General features: G+C 54.2%; 5 protein-coding genes across 5 annotated transcripts; 2 read left to right on the top strand and 3 right to left on the bottom strand.

Annotated features, from left to right (window-relative positions):
- Positions 1 to 335: 335 nt before the first annotated feature.
- Positions 336 to 2123, bottom strand: GGS23DRAFT_611489 (phosphoserine aminotransferase; the record flags this gene model as incomplete). The annotated part of the gene is made up of 2 exons (XM_051520415.1): positions 762 to 2123; positions 336 to 705 (listed from the first exon to the last, which is right to left on the bottom strand). Exons 1-2 carry the CDS (start codon positions 1670 to 1672, stop codon positions 336 to 338), a joined length of 1281 nt encoding a protein of 426 aa, XP_051370215.1. The 5' UTR covers positions 1673 to 2123.
- On the bottom strand, positions 2124 to 3092 carry GGS23DRAFT_136914 (uncharacterized protein). Its single transcript, XM_051511225.1, has one exon. It carries the CDS (start codon positions 2979 to 2981, stop codon positions 2226 to 2228), a length of 756 nt encoding a protein of 251 aa, XP_051370214.1. The 5' UTR covers positions 2982 to 3092; the 3' UTR covers positions 2124 to 2225.
- On the top strand, positions 2882 to 5653 carry GGS23DRAFT_575424 (MFS general substrate transporter). Its single transcript, XM_051516798.1, has 8 exons — positions 2882 to 2982; positions 3293 to 3514; positions 3568 to 3647; positions 3718 to 3782; positions 3843 to 4062; positions 4125 to 4285; positions 4341 to 5265; positions 5322 to 5653. The coding sequence occupies exons 2-8, from the start codon at positions 3424 to 3426 to the stop codon at positions 5352 to 5354; spliced, it is 1575 nt and encodes a 524-aa protein (XP_051370213.1). The 5' UTR covers positions 2882 to 2982; positions 3293 to 3423; the 3' UTR covers positions 5355 to 5653.
- An 867-nt stretch (positions 5654 to 6520) lies between these two features.
- GGS23DRAFT_598283 (uncharacterized protein) lies at positions 6521 to 6967 on the top strand (the record flags this gene model as incomplete). Its single annotated transcript, XM_051518747.1, has 1 exon — positions 6521 to 6967. The coding sequence occupies one exon, from the start codon at positions 6521 to 6523 to the stop codon at positions 6965 to 6967; it is 447 nt and encodes a 148-aa protein (XP_051370212.1).
- Positions 6968 to 7083: 116 nt separating this feature from the next.
- On the bottom strand, positions 7084 to 9362 carry GGS23DRAFT_136897 (uncharacterized protein). Its single transcript, XM_051511224.1, has 3 exons — positions 9179 to 9362; positions 7839 to 9097; positions 7084 to 7739 (listed from the first exon to the last, which is right to left on the bottom strand). The coding sequence occupies exons 1-3, from the start codon at positions 9270 to 9272 to the stop codon at positions 7200 to 7202; spliced, it is 1893 nt and encodes a 630-aa protein (XP_051370211.1). The 5' UTR covers positions 9273 to 9362; the 3' UTR covers positions 7084 to 7199.
- Between the last annotated feature and the right edge of the window lie 3791 nt (positions 9363 to 13153).

Here is a 13153-nt window from a genome sequence, read left to right as displayed (position 1 = left end):
GAATCGAGTTCTGGTTGCTTCCCATGGTTGTCAATCAATCAATGTTGCGGTCAGTGTGGCCTGCTCAGTGAACCGAAATCGCAGGCAAGTGGTCTCTGGCTCTAGGAACCCGTTTCTGTAAATTCTGGTTTCTGAGAAGCTCAAGCTTTCAGTACCAGTCAAGTGTTTTGATAGAAACAACCCCCATACCTCGGCGTTAGGCCGTTTGATTTGCCTTGCCTCAAGGACCTGCGTTATCTTGGACGTGACGATTGCTGATATCATGCGCGAGATAGCTCTCGAAACCACGTCCGTGCCCTGATCAGGCCGCCCACGGCCTAACCGACAAGCTGCTCTTATGACGTTGCGAAAGCGCGAATAAATTTGGCAAGCTTCTCTGCACCCTCAAAAGGTACCGAGTTGTAGTTGCTTGCGCGCACTCCACCTTGCGAACGATGTCCCTTTAACCCAGTCAGCCCTAGGGCGATACCCTCCTCCAGAAAGGCTCTCTCTGCGGCCTCGATATCGTCACCCTTGGTAACCCTGAAGCAGATATTGACACGCGACCGCACTGCCTTGTTGGGAATGACCTGGTAGATCTCGGGAAAGTCCTCAATGGCATCATAAATAAGTTGAGCCTTCTTGTCAGATATAGCTTGCTGTCCTTCAACCTTGTTTGGGTATGTCTGCAGTAACTTTCGGAGAACCTGGCCTATAACGTACACACTAGTAATAGACTTAGTATTATCTCGGTTAGAAATATTAAATTAATCGTAACTTACTCGAAGATGCTTAATGTATTGTAAAGGCTATTATGTTTTGCAATAGTCTCGTATTGAAAGATGATCGGTGGAATTGGCAGACCCAGTTGTCTCATTAGACTTGCAGACGGTTGAGATGTGATAGGTGGTAAAAAGCTTCGCTTAATAACCACAACGGTAACACCGGTTGGACCGAGGTTCTTTTGGGCGCCAAAGAAGATAGCTGAGAAGTTCTTTACCGGAATCTTTTTCGTAAGGATATTCGAGCTCATGTCGGCAACAACAATTGGGCCCTTTCCATCAGGTCCCGGCTGAAGAGACTTAGGAAATTCAGGAAACTCAACCCCATCAACCGTCTCATTGGAGCAGAAATACACCAAGGCAGCATCCTTAGACAGCTTCCAGGTGCTCTCGTCCGGAATAGTTCCAAACTTACCGCCGTTTGTCTCACGGCTATCTGCCGCAATATTGACATGCTCTGGGCCAAAAAGCCGCTCGCCCTCAGCTGATGCTCTCTGTGACCAGCGGCCGGTAATCAGGTAATCGATCTTGAGATCCTTGTCCACGGCATCCTTGAGTTGCTGGATCGCTTTAGGGTCGGTGGGATCGCCTTCGATATCCCCAAAGATCTCTTGCTGCTTGCGGGAAACCCAGGCGCCAACAAAGTTATACGCTGTGGCAGAGAATTGTCCTGTGCCGCCGCCTTGCGTAAAGAGGATCTCGTAGTCGTCCGGGATATCAAGACAGGAGGCCAGATCAGCTTTAGCCCGACTGATTATATCGGCTGCGAGCTGCGAGCGGTGAGAGTGCTCGGCGAGGCCCAGGCCGGTGTCTTGATAGTTAAGGAGAGCCTTGGCAGCTTCCTCGAGGACATCGGTAGGTAGCAGAGCCGGACCTGCACCGAAAAAGGTGATATCTGATCTGGAGGGCATGACGGCTCTGCAGTATCTGGACTTGGATGTATCGTCGGGGTCCACGTTTTGGGGGGTGAGGGGTTTAAGGGTCTGTCGACCGAAGCTTGGAATTTTTCCTCCGACTGATGTTTTATTACTCGGCGCGGTTTCCGGCTGCGCTGTCGGACTTTCCCACGCGCCGCGTCTATTCCGCCATCGGATGTGCTTGTGCGCTAGCGCGGGACAGGTGGCGCCAGGTGCTGTCAGCTGTCTTAGTCATCGCCAACCGCTGGGTGCAAATCGTGCATCGTCCGCTAATCAGAACCAACAAGAATCAACAATCGTCCCAACAAGAACCAGACCCGCAATCCAACAGATTCGTTGCTGACCTCCTTGGATGGTGGCTGTTTTCCGACCTCCCCCTCACCGGGGATGGTGGCTGTTTGTAGCGCGCCCTCGGCTAGAGTTGAAGCTATTCAAAATGCAGCTGTGGGCGCAGTGCACACACTGGGTGCTAGCGCCTGGGCAAAGGTGTGCTTATGAGAGTGCTAATTCTGTGTAGGATCACGTGATAACAACACGGGCAGGCGGATTAGTCAGGAATACTCGATTCGTCTCCTGTAACACCGTCCTGTAACACCTGTCTCGGAGTCGGTAGCGTGTGCTGCGCGCTGCGACGGCGATCCTGAGGAGCTTGGCGCGACGTTAGGCGAAATCGAAACGCGAGTCCCGTCCGTCCATGTCCGTAATACCCGCCGACCCAGAAACTTCGCCGGGGTGTTCTCAGCTGGGTCTGGCCAGGCCAAGCCTTCCTCGACGGCACCCCCGTGCGCGATCTCGAGAGGCGACGTAGGCTTGCCAGCTCCGCAGAGAAACATCCCCATGTCTGCGAGGATGGCTGCATAGATCGGGCGCCAACAGATGCCAGACTAACTGCCGCGCGTGGTCCCGTGGGGAGAGGACCGGCGAGCCGAAGCCGGATCTGCAGGAGTTGACGTTTTACCACCCCTGACGATCGACGGCGCGAGGTCCAAGGCGGTGGAGCGTACGTGCGTTCATCGACTGATGGACCAGGCTCACATAGCCGCGACGGGAGTGCTAGTGCTGAAGATCGGTGATGATGATGCACGCTTGAGTCCTCGGCGGTTTGTGTGGAACAATGCGTGCAACCGCCTCTTCTCTCTTTTCTCTTGTATACCGAACCTAACGTACGCTTCTGCCCTGCGCGACCCAGTGCCGACCCTGCCGGATACGGCTCCGGGGTCTTTTTTCGGGTAACCTGTGAATTCGCAGACGGGTCGCCACTCTTGCATGGCAGATGGCATGGTGGATGGGGATGTATAATCATGGTGAGTTTACCGGTATTCGAGATGATCGCCTCCCACCCCCCATCCCTCTCCCTTCGCTTGGCCCTGCAATTATCTCTCCATGATCGACCAGCTTTGACACGGGGATTGCCTGGTGGCACTATGTATGTAAAAGACGGCCGTGCTACGGTAGAACCATCCAGTATCCATATGAGATGATTATCGCCAAGGGACGTAGATAAGTATTACAGCAGTGACCGAGAGTTACGCCTCGTTTTTTTTCTCCTCTTCTCTCACCACGTTCTTTTCTTCTCTGCTCGACGTCGACCGTCTAACTAGACACTGCCGGCAGTGTTGTCCTTTCTCTTTACTTCTTGTAATAGCCTTCAATCTCGTCGTTCTATTCGCATTATTACACTCGTTATTCTTTTGATTTAATTTCGATTTCATCTCGTTTACCGTCCCTCACATTCCGCCGTCACGATGGGTTTCTGGGTATTGGAAGATGTATACATGGACAGGCCGCCAGGGACCTCGAAGCTGGGCGAGGAGCAAGGGCCGTCCTTCGACGCAGGTCAGTTTGTCGCTATAGATCCGTTGTCTCGTAGCTAAAACACGGGCCTATAGCAAGCACTAGCGATTTGAAGAGAGATGGCGATATCATTCTCGTCCCGCAGCCGAGCGATTCGCCAAACGATCCGCTGAATGTCAGTGTCTTCCCTTCGCGTCGGACGCAGCAGGCGGTGGCCGGGGCTAATAATCGTGGCACGAGAGTAGTGGTCTCCAATGTGGAAGAATTCGATCTTGCTGATCTTGGCCTTCAGCTCCGGCGTTACGACTTCGTAAGTTGCTGTGCGTAGCGAAATCAACTCATCCGCAGATGGTCTAATAGTTAAATGCAGGCTCGGTCCCATGATCTCCCCCGGACTGATTCTCATCAGCGAGCAGTTCAATATCGACCCGGATACTGCGTCCACGTTCATGGTCGGGTCTATTCTGCTCTTTACTGGGTCTGCAACGTTCTTTACGGCCTCCGGTGCCAATGTCTGGGGAAAGCGGCCGTTCTTCGTCATCTCCACCTTATTGCTCCTTATCTCCAACATCTGGGGCACGTTTGCGGATGTAAGTCGAGTCACGGAGAGTTTTGCCCTCGCTTCCGCCAATGCTAACGATCGATATAATAGAGCTTCCCCTCGTTGGCAGCGATGCGCATCTTCCAGGGCATGGCCGCGGCCCCCTTGGAGACTCTAGTCACGTCTACGGTGTCTGACTTGTTCTTCGTCCATCAAAGAGGATTTCGTCTCTCCTTATGGGGTGTCATGCTGGGGGCTGGCGTGCTGATAGGGTACTTGCAATCGGATGAATCCCGCTTCCATTCCTGCTCGCTAACGTCGACGCAGCCAAATTATCGCCGGATTCATCATCGAGTCGCTTGGCGTCTCTGGAACGTTCGCGATCACAGCGCTCGTCTTCTGCTTGATCCTCCCCGCTATGTATTTCGTCGTCCTCGAGACGACTTATACGAAGCCGCGCGGCAACTTCGACAAACGCCCCGAGTCTCGCGCATCGTCGGTGGCTGACCTTAAGGGTGATGACCCAGCGAAAGAGCCCAGGGAGAGCTACAAGAGCCAGCTCCAAATCTACCGCGGTCGTCTGTCTGACGAGTCGTTCTGGAAGGGTGTGATCAAGCCATTCCCCCTAATATGCTTCCCCGCCGTCATCTTCTCGACCCTCGTCTACGGCTCTTTTTTCTGCTGGCTCCTGATGATCGGCGTTCTGTCTGTCACCGTCTTCTCGGCACCTCCGTACAGCCTCACGCCAGCCCAGATAGGGCTCACCAACGTCCCCCTGGCCATCGGTGCGCTCATCTTCTCGCCCCTCTCTGGGTGGATGTCAGACGCGATTCCGGTCTGGATGGCTAAGCGCAATAATGGGATCTACGAGCCCGAGTTCCGTCTTGTCCTGATGCTCATCGCCGTGCCCCTTTCCACGGCCGGCTTTATCGGATTCGGCGTCGCCGCTCAAGAGGGGTTGTCCCTGGTCTGGTGCTTAGTATGGATCACGATGCACTCCGTCGCAGTCCCGTTCGCCACGCAAGCCTCGATCAGTTACGTGATAGATTGCCACACCAAGGATGCTAACCAAGCCTTCGTCACCATCAATTTCGTGAAGGCGGTTATAAGCTTCGTCGCCTCCACCATCGGGAATGGACTAATGGCGAAAATGGGGCCGAGGAACTTATTTATAGGCATTGCCGGCTTGAATCTGGTGATCAGCCTCCTTACCATTCCGAGCTACGTTTTCGGTAAGAGGCTTAGAAGCTGGGTAAGTATCGTCTTCATGTATTCGATATGCTCGGGACTTTTTCTAACTCACTCTAGGTGGCACGGAGCGAATGGGCCAAAAAGATTTGAGAGTTTGACGATAAGAGTGCTCGGGTCGAGGTGGTTAGGTGTTTCTTGTCCATCGAGGGCAGGGCCCTGCGCTCGAATCGGTATGAAAATTGTGGAGGGTATTGTTAACAAGGGTTAATATGTCTCATCGGGTATATAATACATTAGACCGTCACTCGCCGTACCATACGGGAACCCTTGAAGTTGCAGGCCATGGCGTTCGTTTCTAAGCAGTGCACCTCATGCCTCCTCCTTAGAGCGCGAACTACCGACACAACCTTCCACATGGCGCGAAAATAAACACCGGAATCTAAGGACAAGATGACTAGTTACCATTCACTATGGGTACTAATATTTTACATGGACAGTGTTACTAGAAAAAGTCGAAACGACTTTCTTAGTCTCGTAATGAAGGGCTGTGGCGGTTCGCTACCCATAGGGAATCGCCCTAAGGCATATCGTACTAGGAGGTTGAATAATAAGAGGTAAGAATGTTTAAGTCCTTACTCAGCATAGGTTCTATAAGGCGCGATTACCGCCACTACCACTCCGACTTATATAATAACTAGAGATTCTTGTTCCGCCTTAGCTAGTTCGTCGAGAAGTAAACCCCAAGGTTTATAGAGCAGGGGGGCGATGATAGCAACCTCAGACGCGCGGCCGAAAAGGGGCCAGATGAGACACATCAGCCAGAAGTTCAGAGTGTTTGACCTGAGTGATTGCACCGCCCCCTCGAGTTTCCGGGCCTATCCCATCTTCTTTCACGGCTCGCTACACGCAATCAGACTCAACTCCATATCCACAACCGCCAACTGACCCAGACTCTTCCCGCCCGCATTCTCTTTGTGCTATATTGGGTTGTCTTCCTTGACCTGTAGGTGAGGGCGACACCAGACAATGCTTAGTCTCTCTACCGCCCCTTCAAAGCGCCCTTTGACGCGGGTATAGCGAGAGAATAGTATTATAGAACCATAACCATTGTGCTCTCTGCTTCGAGCTAGCCATCTTCGCAAATACACCTCACACGATCTCCTTTACGCATCCTCGCCCCTATATCAACCCCTCCACCGACCACCCACCTCTTATCCACCCAACCAACTCCACGGCATACCTCAGTCTTGAACACTTTCTTCGCTCAACGGCCGAGAAGACCACCTGCTATCCCCCCAGCCTCGCACCTCTCGGAAATGCTTTCTCTCCAGCACCCCGAGCAGCGCCACCGCTGCGCCTGCACCTACTGCCGGTGCCGAAACTTCGCGCAGGAGCCCGTGCTCTATTTCCCCGACGCCGGGATGCAGACGCCGTGTTCGTCTCCGACCACGACGACGCCGCCGCAGACGCCGGTGGCCAGCGCCTCCGTCTTCTCCCCGTGCCCCTGCTTTCCCCTCTCTGCCGCCGCGCTGTCGGCCGCCGCCCCCCCGCCGACCCTCTGCCTCGTGTGCGAGCGCGCCGCTCTCTGGGGCAAGACCAAGCCCTCCTACGCCGGCTGCCGCTGCACCTGTCGGTGCAAGCAGCGTCGCGCATTCCCCGATGCCGCCCTCTGCCACGACTGCGAGGTCCAGAACGACCTCAACCCGCGGCGCCACCGGCCCCACGGTGCGAAGGGGGCCAAGCGCCCGGCCAGGCGGAACTAGAGAAATTAGGGATTGTTACTAAATCGAGAAATGCCGTCGTTTTCATCGACAAGGTTTTCTTTTGAGGGGTAAAGCTCTCGCGAGCCACATTAGTTATAGCCTAGGAGCTATGTGTACATATATGCAATTGTATCTGATGAAAACCTCTAGACTCGAGTGTGTTCCGACACTTTTATGAAGTGAAAGTTAGTCCTGAGTAGCAACGGGGGGCAGCTCTGATCTAGGCTAGGCCCTAACTCTCAGCTCTGGCTTCAAGAGTCTTGGTCAAGTTCTCGAGAAGCGCCCTGAGCTCTCCTACCTCGCCTCTCAGTTTCTTGACTTCGAGCACGGCGGGGTGCTCCTCGATGTTGGCCTTGCTGTCGGCCACCTTCTTGGTCCAGCCTTCGCCTTCGAAGTCGACTTCGTGCGCCATCTGCTCCCACTCTTGCTCCGTGTCTTCGTCGTCCTCGCCCCGTCTCCTATTGCGTTGGATTTCCCGGGCGATCCTGACCTCGAACAAGGCGGAACAGCAAAGCAGGGGTGAGTATATAATCCCCATCACGATGTCGTTAAGGTGCTCGTACTGCGTCCTAGGCATCCACCACTCGAAAGGAATGGCTACGAGGAATATCTCGATCAGGTTGAACGGAGCGATGTAGACATTTTCGTCGGGAGCGCGAACAAACTGCATGGTCTTCTGCGAGAAGAGGGCAAGGTACTCGTCATTGGCGTTATCATAAATATCCTCGTACGCGCTGTTGTAAAGTGCAATAAGGACATTCAGCAAGATAACCTAGTGGTTGTAGCACGTTAGCTTCCTATTATCCGGACAACCAAGCGGCACTCGACTACGAGCAGCCACGGTTTCAGTAGGCACTAGGAGTCGGCGTACCATGACAACAAAGGTGAAGAGATAATACAAGATGATTCCAAAAGGGGGACTAAAGCGCTCGAAGGCACTGAAGTCGGGAGATTGCATAATCGCGTTTGCCATGGCCTGAAGAATAAAAATGGTCCTTTCTCCGGTCATATCTTCGGCAAAGTCCATCCCGACGAAAGCCTGGAGGAAACCGAGAAGGACGGCTACAAGCAAAGCGAAGAAGATAATGCTCTCCTTCATCATCACCTTGAGAACAACAAGCATGGCGCCGAAAAAGCGGAACGAGTCCAGGTAGAGCAACAATCGAAGCCAGAACATGGGCGCGGTAAAGGCGAGGAAGTTGTACGACAATTGGTTATATTTTTCGCGGGAGTGGCCATCGTCCCAAGGATGAGTGAAGGCGACGATGCGCATCACGAGCGAAACCATCAACAACGTGTATAGGACATTGTTAAACGCGTTCCAAAAACCGAGGATGTGGTACCCGGCCTTATAGAACTTGGTGAGCTCGTCAAAGACGAATCCAAATGTGAAGAGGTAGAGAAGGATTTCGACGAAGTCCAGGTGGCCAGTGGGGTTGATTGTGCTGAGAGCACCAGTATACAGGGCAAGGTATATGATGGATATAACCAGTTGCAGGCCATTCTGGTACACGGGCGCACGCATGCGATCCGGGTCCAGATGCGCCAGGAAAGAGGTGTTGTCGCGGTCTCGGTAATCGACGAAATTTGAGGGGTCGTCCTCATCCTGGACGAGCCAGCCCTTCCACAGGTAGCTGATGCATTTCTGATAGCCCGAAGAGCCGATCACGAGCAGCGCGTGGAGGTCTACCGCCTTCTCGATCACGTTGACGGGATGTGTAGCTTCGCCGTCAATGATGATCGAGTACCGTTTCAGGAGGACAGAATGCAGCAGATAGCCCATATCCTCCTCGGCTTCGATGATCTGCTTCGCGATAATCTCGCAAGCGACGGCGCGAGCTTGATGAAGCTGCGCGTCCCACAGTTCGACGAGCGACTGACGGTGGAACCAGTTCTGGACAACGAGGAGACAATAGACGACACATGATCGATTTTCCTGCCCACCAGCTTCCTTCGCCGCCCGAACGACCTTCGGCGTAATGATCCTACTATGGGCCTTGGTGATTTGCCGTTCTTCAACCTCGTACGGCACGCATTGCTCGATGAGATAGCGGAGACGCAGCGCGATCTTGGTTACCTCGGGGGCGGCGATGGCGGACTCGACGGACTCGTGTCGGTGGGTAGGGAGGACTTGGGATCGACATGCCCGGCAGCGGTTAGTCATAGGAACCGGCAGCTCCATCTACAATAGGGATGGGAGAATTAACTCACGTTCACGGCGAGACTCATGGATTGACCAGTCGTGATGGTTTCGCGTAACGTGATGATCCCACCTGAGAAGCTGTCTCCAGCTAAACCGCGCCATATTCGCGTCCTATGTCGAGTGTGCGTACAGTCAAGAGCGCCGTCGAGCAGCTCCCTAGGTAGCGATTAAGGTCGTGTCGCCGCGGGTGGACTCGCGGCAGTGGTGGTGCCGGGAGGAAGTTTGGGAGATGAAGAAAAAAGACGGAGCACCGCACTCTGGGCAGCTCAAAGAGAGAAATGTCTTAACCCCATGTAGAGGAGATCCAACTGTCGGCGGACACTACCCCGCCCCTTTCTGCTGCGTCTCCTACGACAAGATGGGAATTCTCGGCATTCTCCTTTGATTGATCGTTCCCTCGACGGCGGGATTGTCTAGTTGGACTAGAGGATGGGATTTTAGGGAGGTTTGTGATAGTTATGGCATTATGACGTAGGCAGGCATCCCTGACCAGCAGCGATAAGTACGTTAGATGCATATAGGTAGGGAAGTTCGTCATCTGCATTAGGTAATACGTGGGCGGAGGTAGGTTTTGCCTGTCTTGGGCGGGCGAGCCGGAGCTCGTGTAATGGAATACCACCCGTTCATGAGCGGTCGCCTATATGCATAGTAACCGTGGGTCGCGTTAGGTACCTAGATACCTCTACCTAGTAGGTACCTGCACCTAGGTACGTGCCTCCCAACGTCGGGCACGTCAAGGCTACCCCCTTAGAGAGATGAACAGGTGAGGAGGTACCTAATGTAAGTGCCTAAAGCTCCTACTGGTGGCATTGTACAGTACAATTACGTACCTACATACCTACCTGCCTAGGGCCCATGGCACCGCATAAGGTAGGCAGGCATAGGCTTCAATGCCGTCATCCATACAAATTCCGTCCGTCTCGACGCGCGGCGCGGAGCCTCGCACCTTTTCTGTCTTCTCTTCTTTTCCTTGCTCAACGCCATCTAACGACGTTTGATCTAACGACATTCGACATCTGTACAGGCAAATGCACATCCTGCATGAATTTCAGGCATTGCCGCAAATTCTACCACTTACACAGGCTCATCGGACAGGCTTACCCCATCGTCGCACCAACTGGACTGGACTGGCCGATTGACGGGAGTAAGCTAGGCTGACCGATGATTCATTACCGCGCCCGAATCCTTTGCTGAGTTCCAACCTACCTAGCGGTCGTGACGTTGACTGAAATGCAGGCGCTACGGTATGATCTCTCTCCTCCTCCTCCGAGCTACCCAGCGTGCCGCTCGTTTTCCATTCACTCGGCAAGGGACAGTTACACATAGGTATACACGTCGGCAGAGGCGCATTCCCTCGAGCCGTGGACTGACTAAGAGGTCGATGGTATTTACGGCCATGGAGAGCCTGCCAATAGAGTCTTCCGGCCCACGCGACAGATGCGTATCTCCGTCTCCAGATTCGGTCTCACGGGTCCAAGATTAAGCACTTGAGCCAACGGGAAATGGGCTGCGCCGGGTGCTGTGCGTTCGTCTACGCTGACCGACAAACCCCCCCTTTCTCCCCTCTCTCTCCGTCTCTGCCTGCCCCCTGCAAACTCCCGGTCCAACAAGGAATGATGCGGTTTGTCTATTCTCTCAGTGCGGGAAAATCCCTCAGGCCAACTACGTGTGCGCTCTCAAGGGTGGCTTTCCGGCAATCTGGGGGGTTGCAAACATGTCGCAATCATGGTGACATGTTCCCGCAAAGGGCGAGCGCTTGGCATGTGTAGGTTTCCACCGACTTGGGTCAGTTTATTAAACGCGAGGCTTCATAGGGATACCCGATTGATTGGATGAGAATGGCGATGCAGCGTTGCAGATAACCATGTAGACGAACGACCAAGGTCCTTCGCCGCCGGTGCGTCGCATATATTATACCCCGTGGCATTGCTGATAGATGGCGATACGTGGGACCGCGAGGGACAATTTCTTCCACCACGCAGAAGGCGCCTCTCCGGCGCCGTCATTCGCTCGGGGCGCGAGAGGGCGAGGGGACGAGGTCAGTTTCTGCGAACGAGGCATCGGGCGTAACAGCGGCATCTCATCCCGGAGCCTATTCAATCGCGATACACCCACGTACCCCGCAAGATGAGCTTCGTGAGGAAGTGAAGATGGTAGAATCATTACAGCACGCCCGCGTAATCTCTCGTGGCCAGTCGGATCTCGCTCTCGCCACGGCAGCAGCATTGCCTTCAGCCTCGACTCCGGCAACCTATCTTTTCGAGATGCAGGCAGGGATGAAATTGGTTGCCTTGTAGGTACCCGCGCATTCCGCCCGGGGAAGGGGGGGCACGCGGCACAGTGGTCGGCATCACCGCACAACCAACAAAAGCCATCGTGACTCTCTCGCTCTCTCGTAGGCTATCGGGGGCGCAGCACAACACAACACAACATAACATTTCCCTGCATTGCATAGAAGTCGAGCAAATGGTGTGCCGGATCACCCGCTGATCGAATGGCCTCCGCCGCATAATACCAAATCATATAGCAGTGCCCAATCCACGAGACCCGTACAGGCTTACCTATAGACGGACTGGTTTCTGTGTTGATGCGGTCTGGCATTAGACCTGTTGGGTACCGCAGCTTCGTTTTTTTTCTTTCTTCCTTCTTGCCCGCCGTTCTGGGGAAGGAGGGCGGGAGTAAAGCAAATCGACAGCGCCAACTTCGCAGGGTGAGCCTGGCAAGACATGGCCCTCATTGGCGCCGCCCGCTTTTCGAATCTGGTCAGGTGGCAGTGCGGTAGGCGCGAGAGAGGGCTGACTATTGGATCGGGGATCGTGGCTGGATGTAGGCGCACGATAGCATCGAGCGGCGGACGATGTCAGCGACCGACAGAACAGGGCGGGTGGTCCAAATGGGGCCGTCGAGAGGCATGGAGGACGACCACGCAACCAGGCCTGCGACTGGTGATTCGGCCGACGCTTGGCTCGGGCGCTGTGCTACACACGACGGTTATAGCGGAGACGGCAAGGTGTGCGTTGTAAAGCACGTAGATGCATAGATACCCGTGTGCTGCACCCTAGCCGCATATGCAGATGCAAAGGTCGCCTCTCAGCTAAGTAGGGTAGCGAGAGGGCAATAGGGACAGGATGGAACATGCTACTTATCGCTCCGTGTTGGGAAAGGATCCCTCGGAGACGACGTGGGTAGAGAGCGAGGACGGGCAGGTCGGCTAGCGGGGTTGGCGGCGGGAGTCCAGACAACTCGATTTGGATCTGCACGGGCACTGGCCGACATATCATATATTAGGCGTATTAATACCTGTCATACGAAAACATACCTAACCCAACCAACCTACCCGTGTTCGGGTGTTGATAGCCATAGGTATATACACGTATATATACTCATATATATAGGTAGGTATGTTCGTGGTGGGTTGTGGGAAGAGGGAGGTGTGTGTGAACTCGGACAACCCTACCTACCTTACCTCGTACATAGCGACGCTTGATACCTCATACATCGCCATCATGCGTATGCACATACATACGGGCGTCCAGACATGCATGTGTGCGTATGGATACCTCCGGCACCAGAGGCTGGAATCCTGGATGTGGGTGGTTAGAGCCGATGGAACCTTGATTTGTTCTTGCATCCGCCGCACGCACTTCACCTGCGTCCCCATAGGCGGGTTCACGCCCTGGCGAGAATAGGAACAGCGCACAGCGAATGCTCCGGAGGAAATCAACGCATAGTCTGTGTCTTGTTCTTGTAGGTAGTAGCTATATGCTGTGCCCTCCCTCCTCGCAATGGCGGGCAGGGTATAGAGAGAACACGGGACTATAGGAACTGATTGGATGTTGTTATTGCACGCATTAGTAAGGGTAGACGGGCGATTGGAGCCTGGTGGGACAACAAGGACAATCCCCGACGACCGCTAGCCCCCGGTTAAGCCTCTTGAGTCACCAAGTAAACGGGACCAATCGATCGAAGCAGCGGGCCCCGGT

The sequence above is a fragment of the Durotheca rogersii genome, assembly GCF_024521655.1.
Source record: "Durotheca rogersii strain YMJ 92031201 chromosome Unknown GGS23scaffold_17, whole genome shotgun sequence".
NCBI lineage: Eukaryota > Fungi > Ascomycota > Sordariomycetes > Xylariales > Xylariaceae > Durotheca > Durotheca rogersii.
This window is presented reverse-complemented; position numbering and strand designations above follow the sequence as displayed.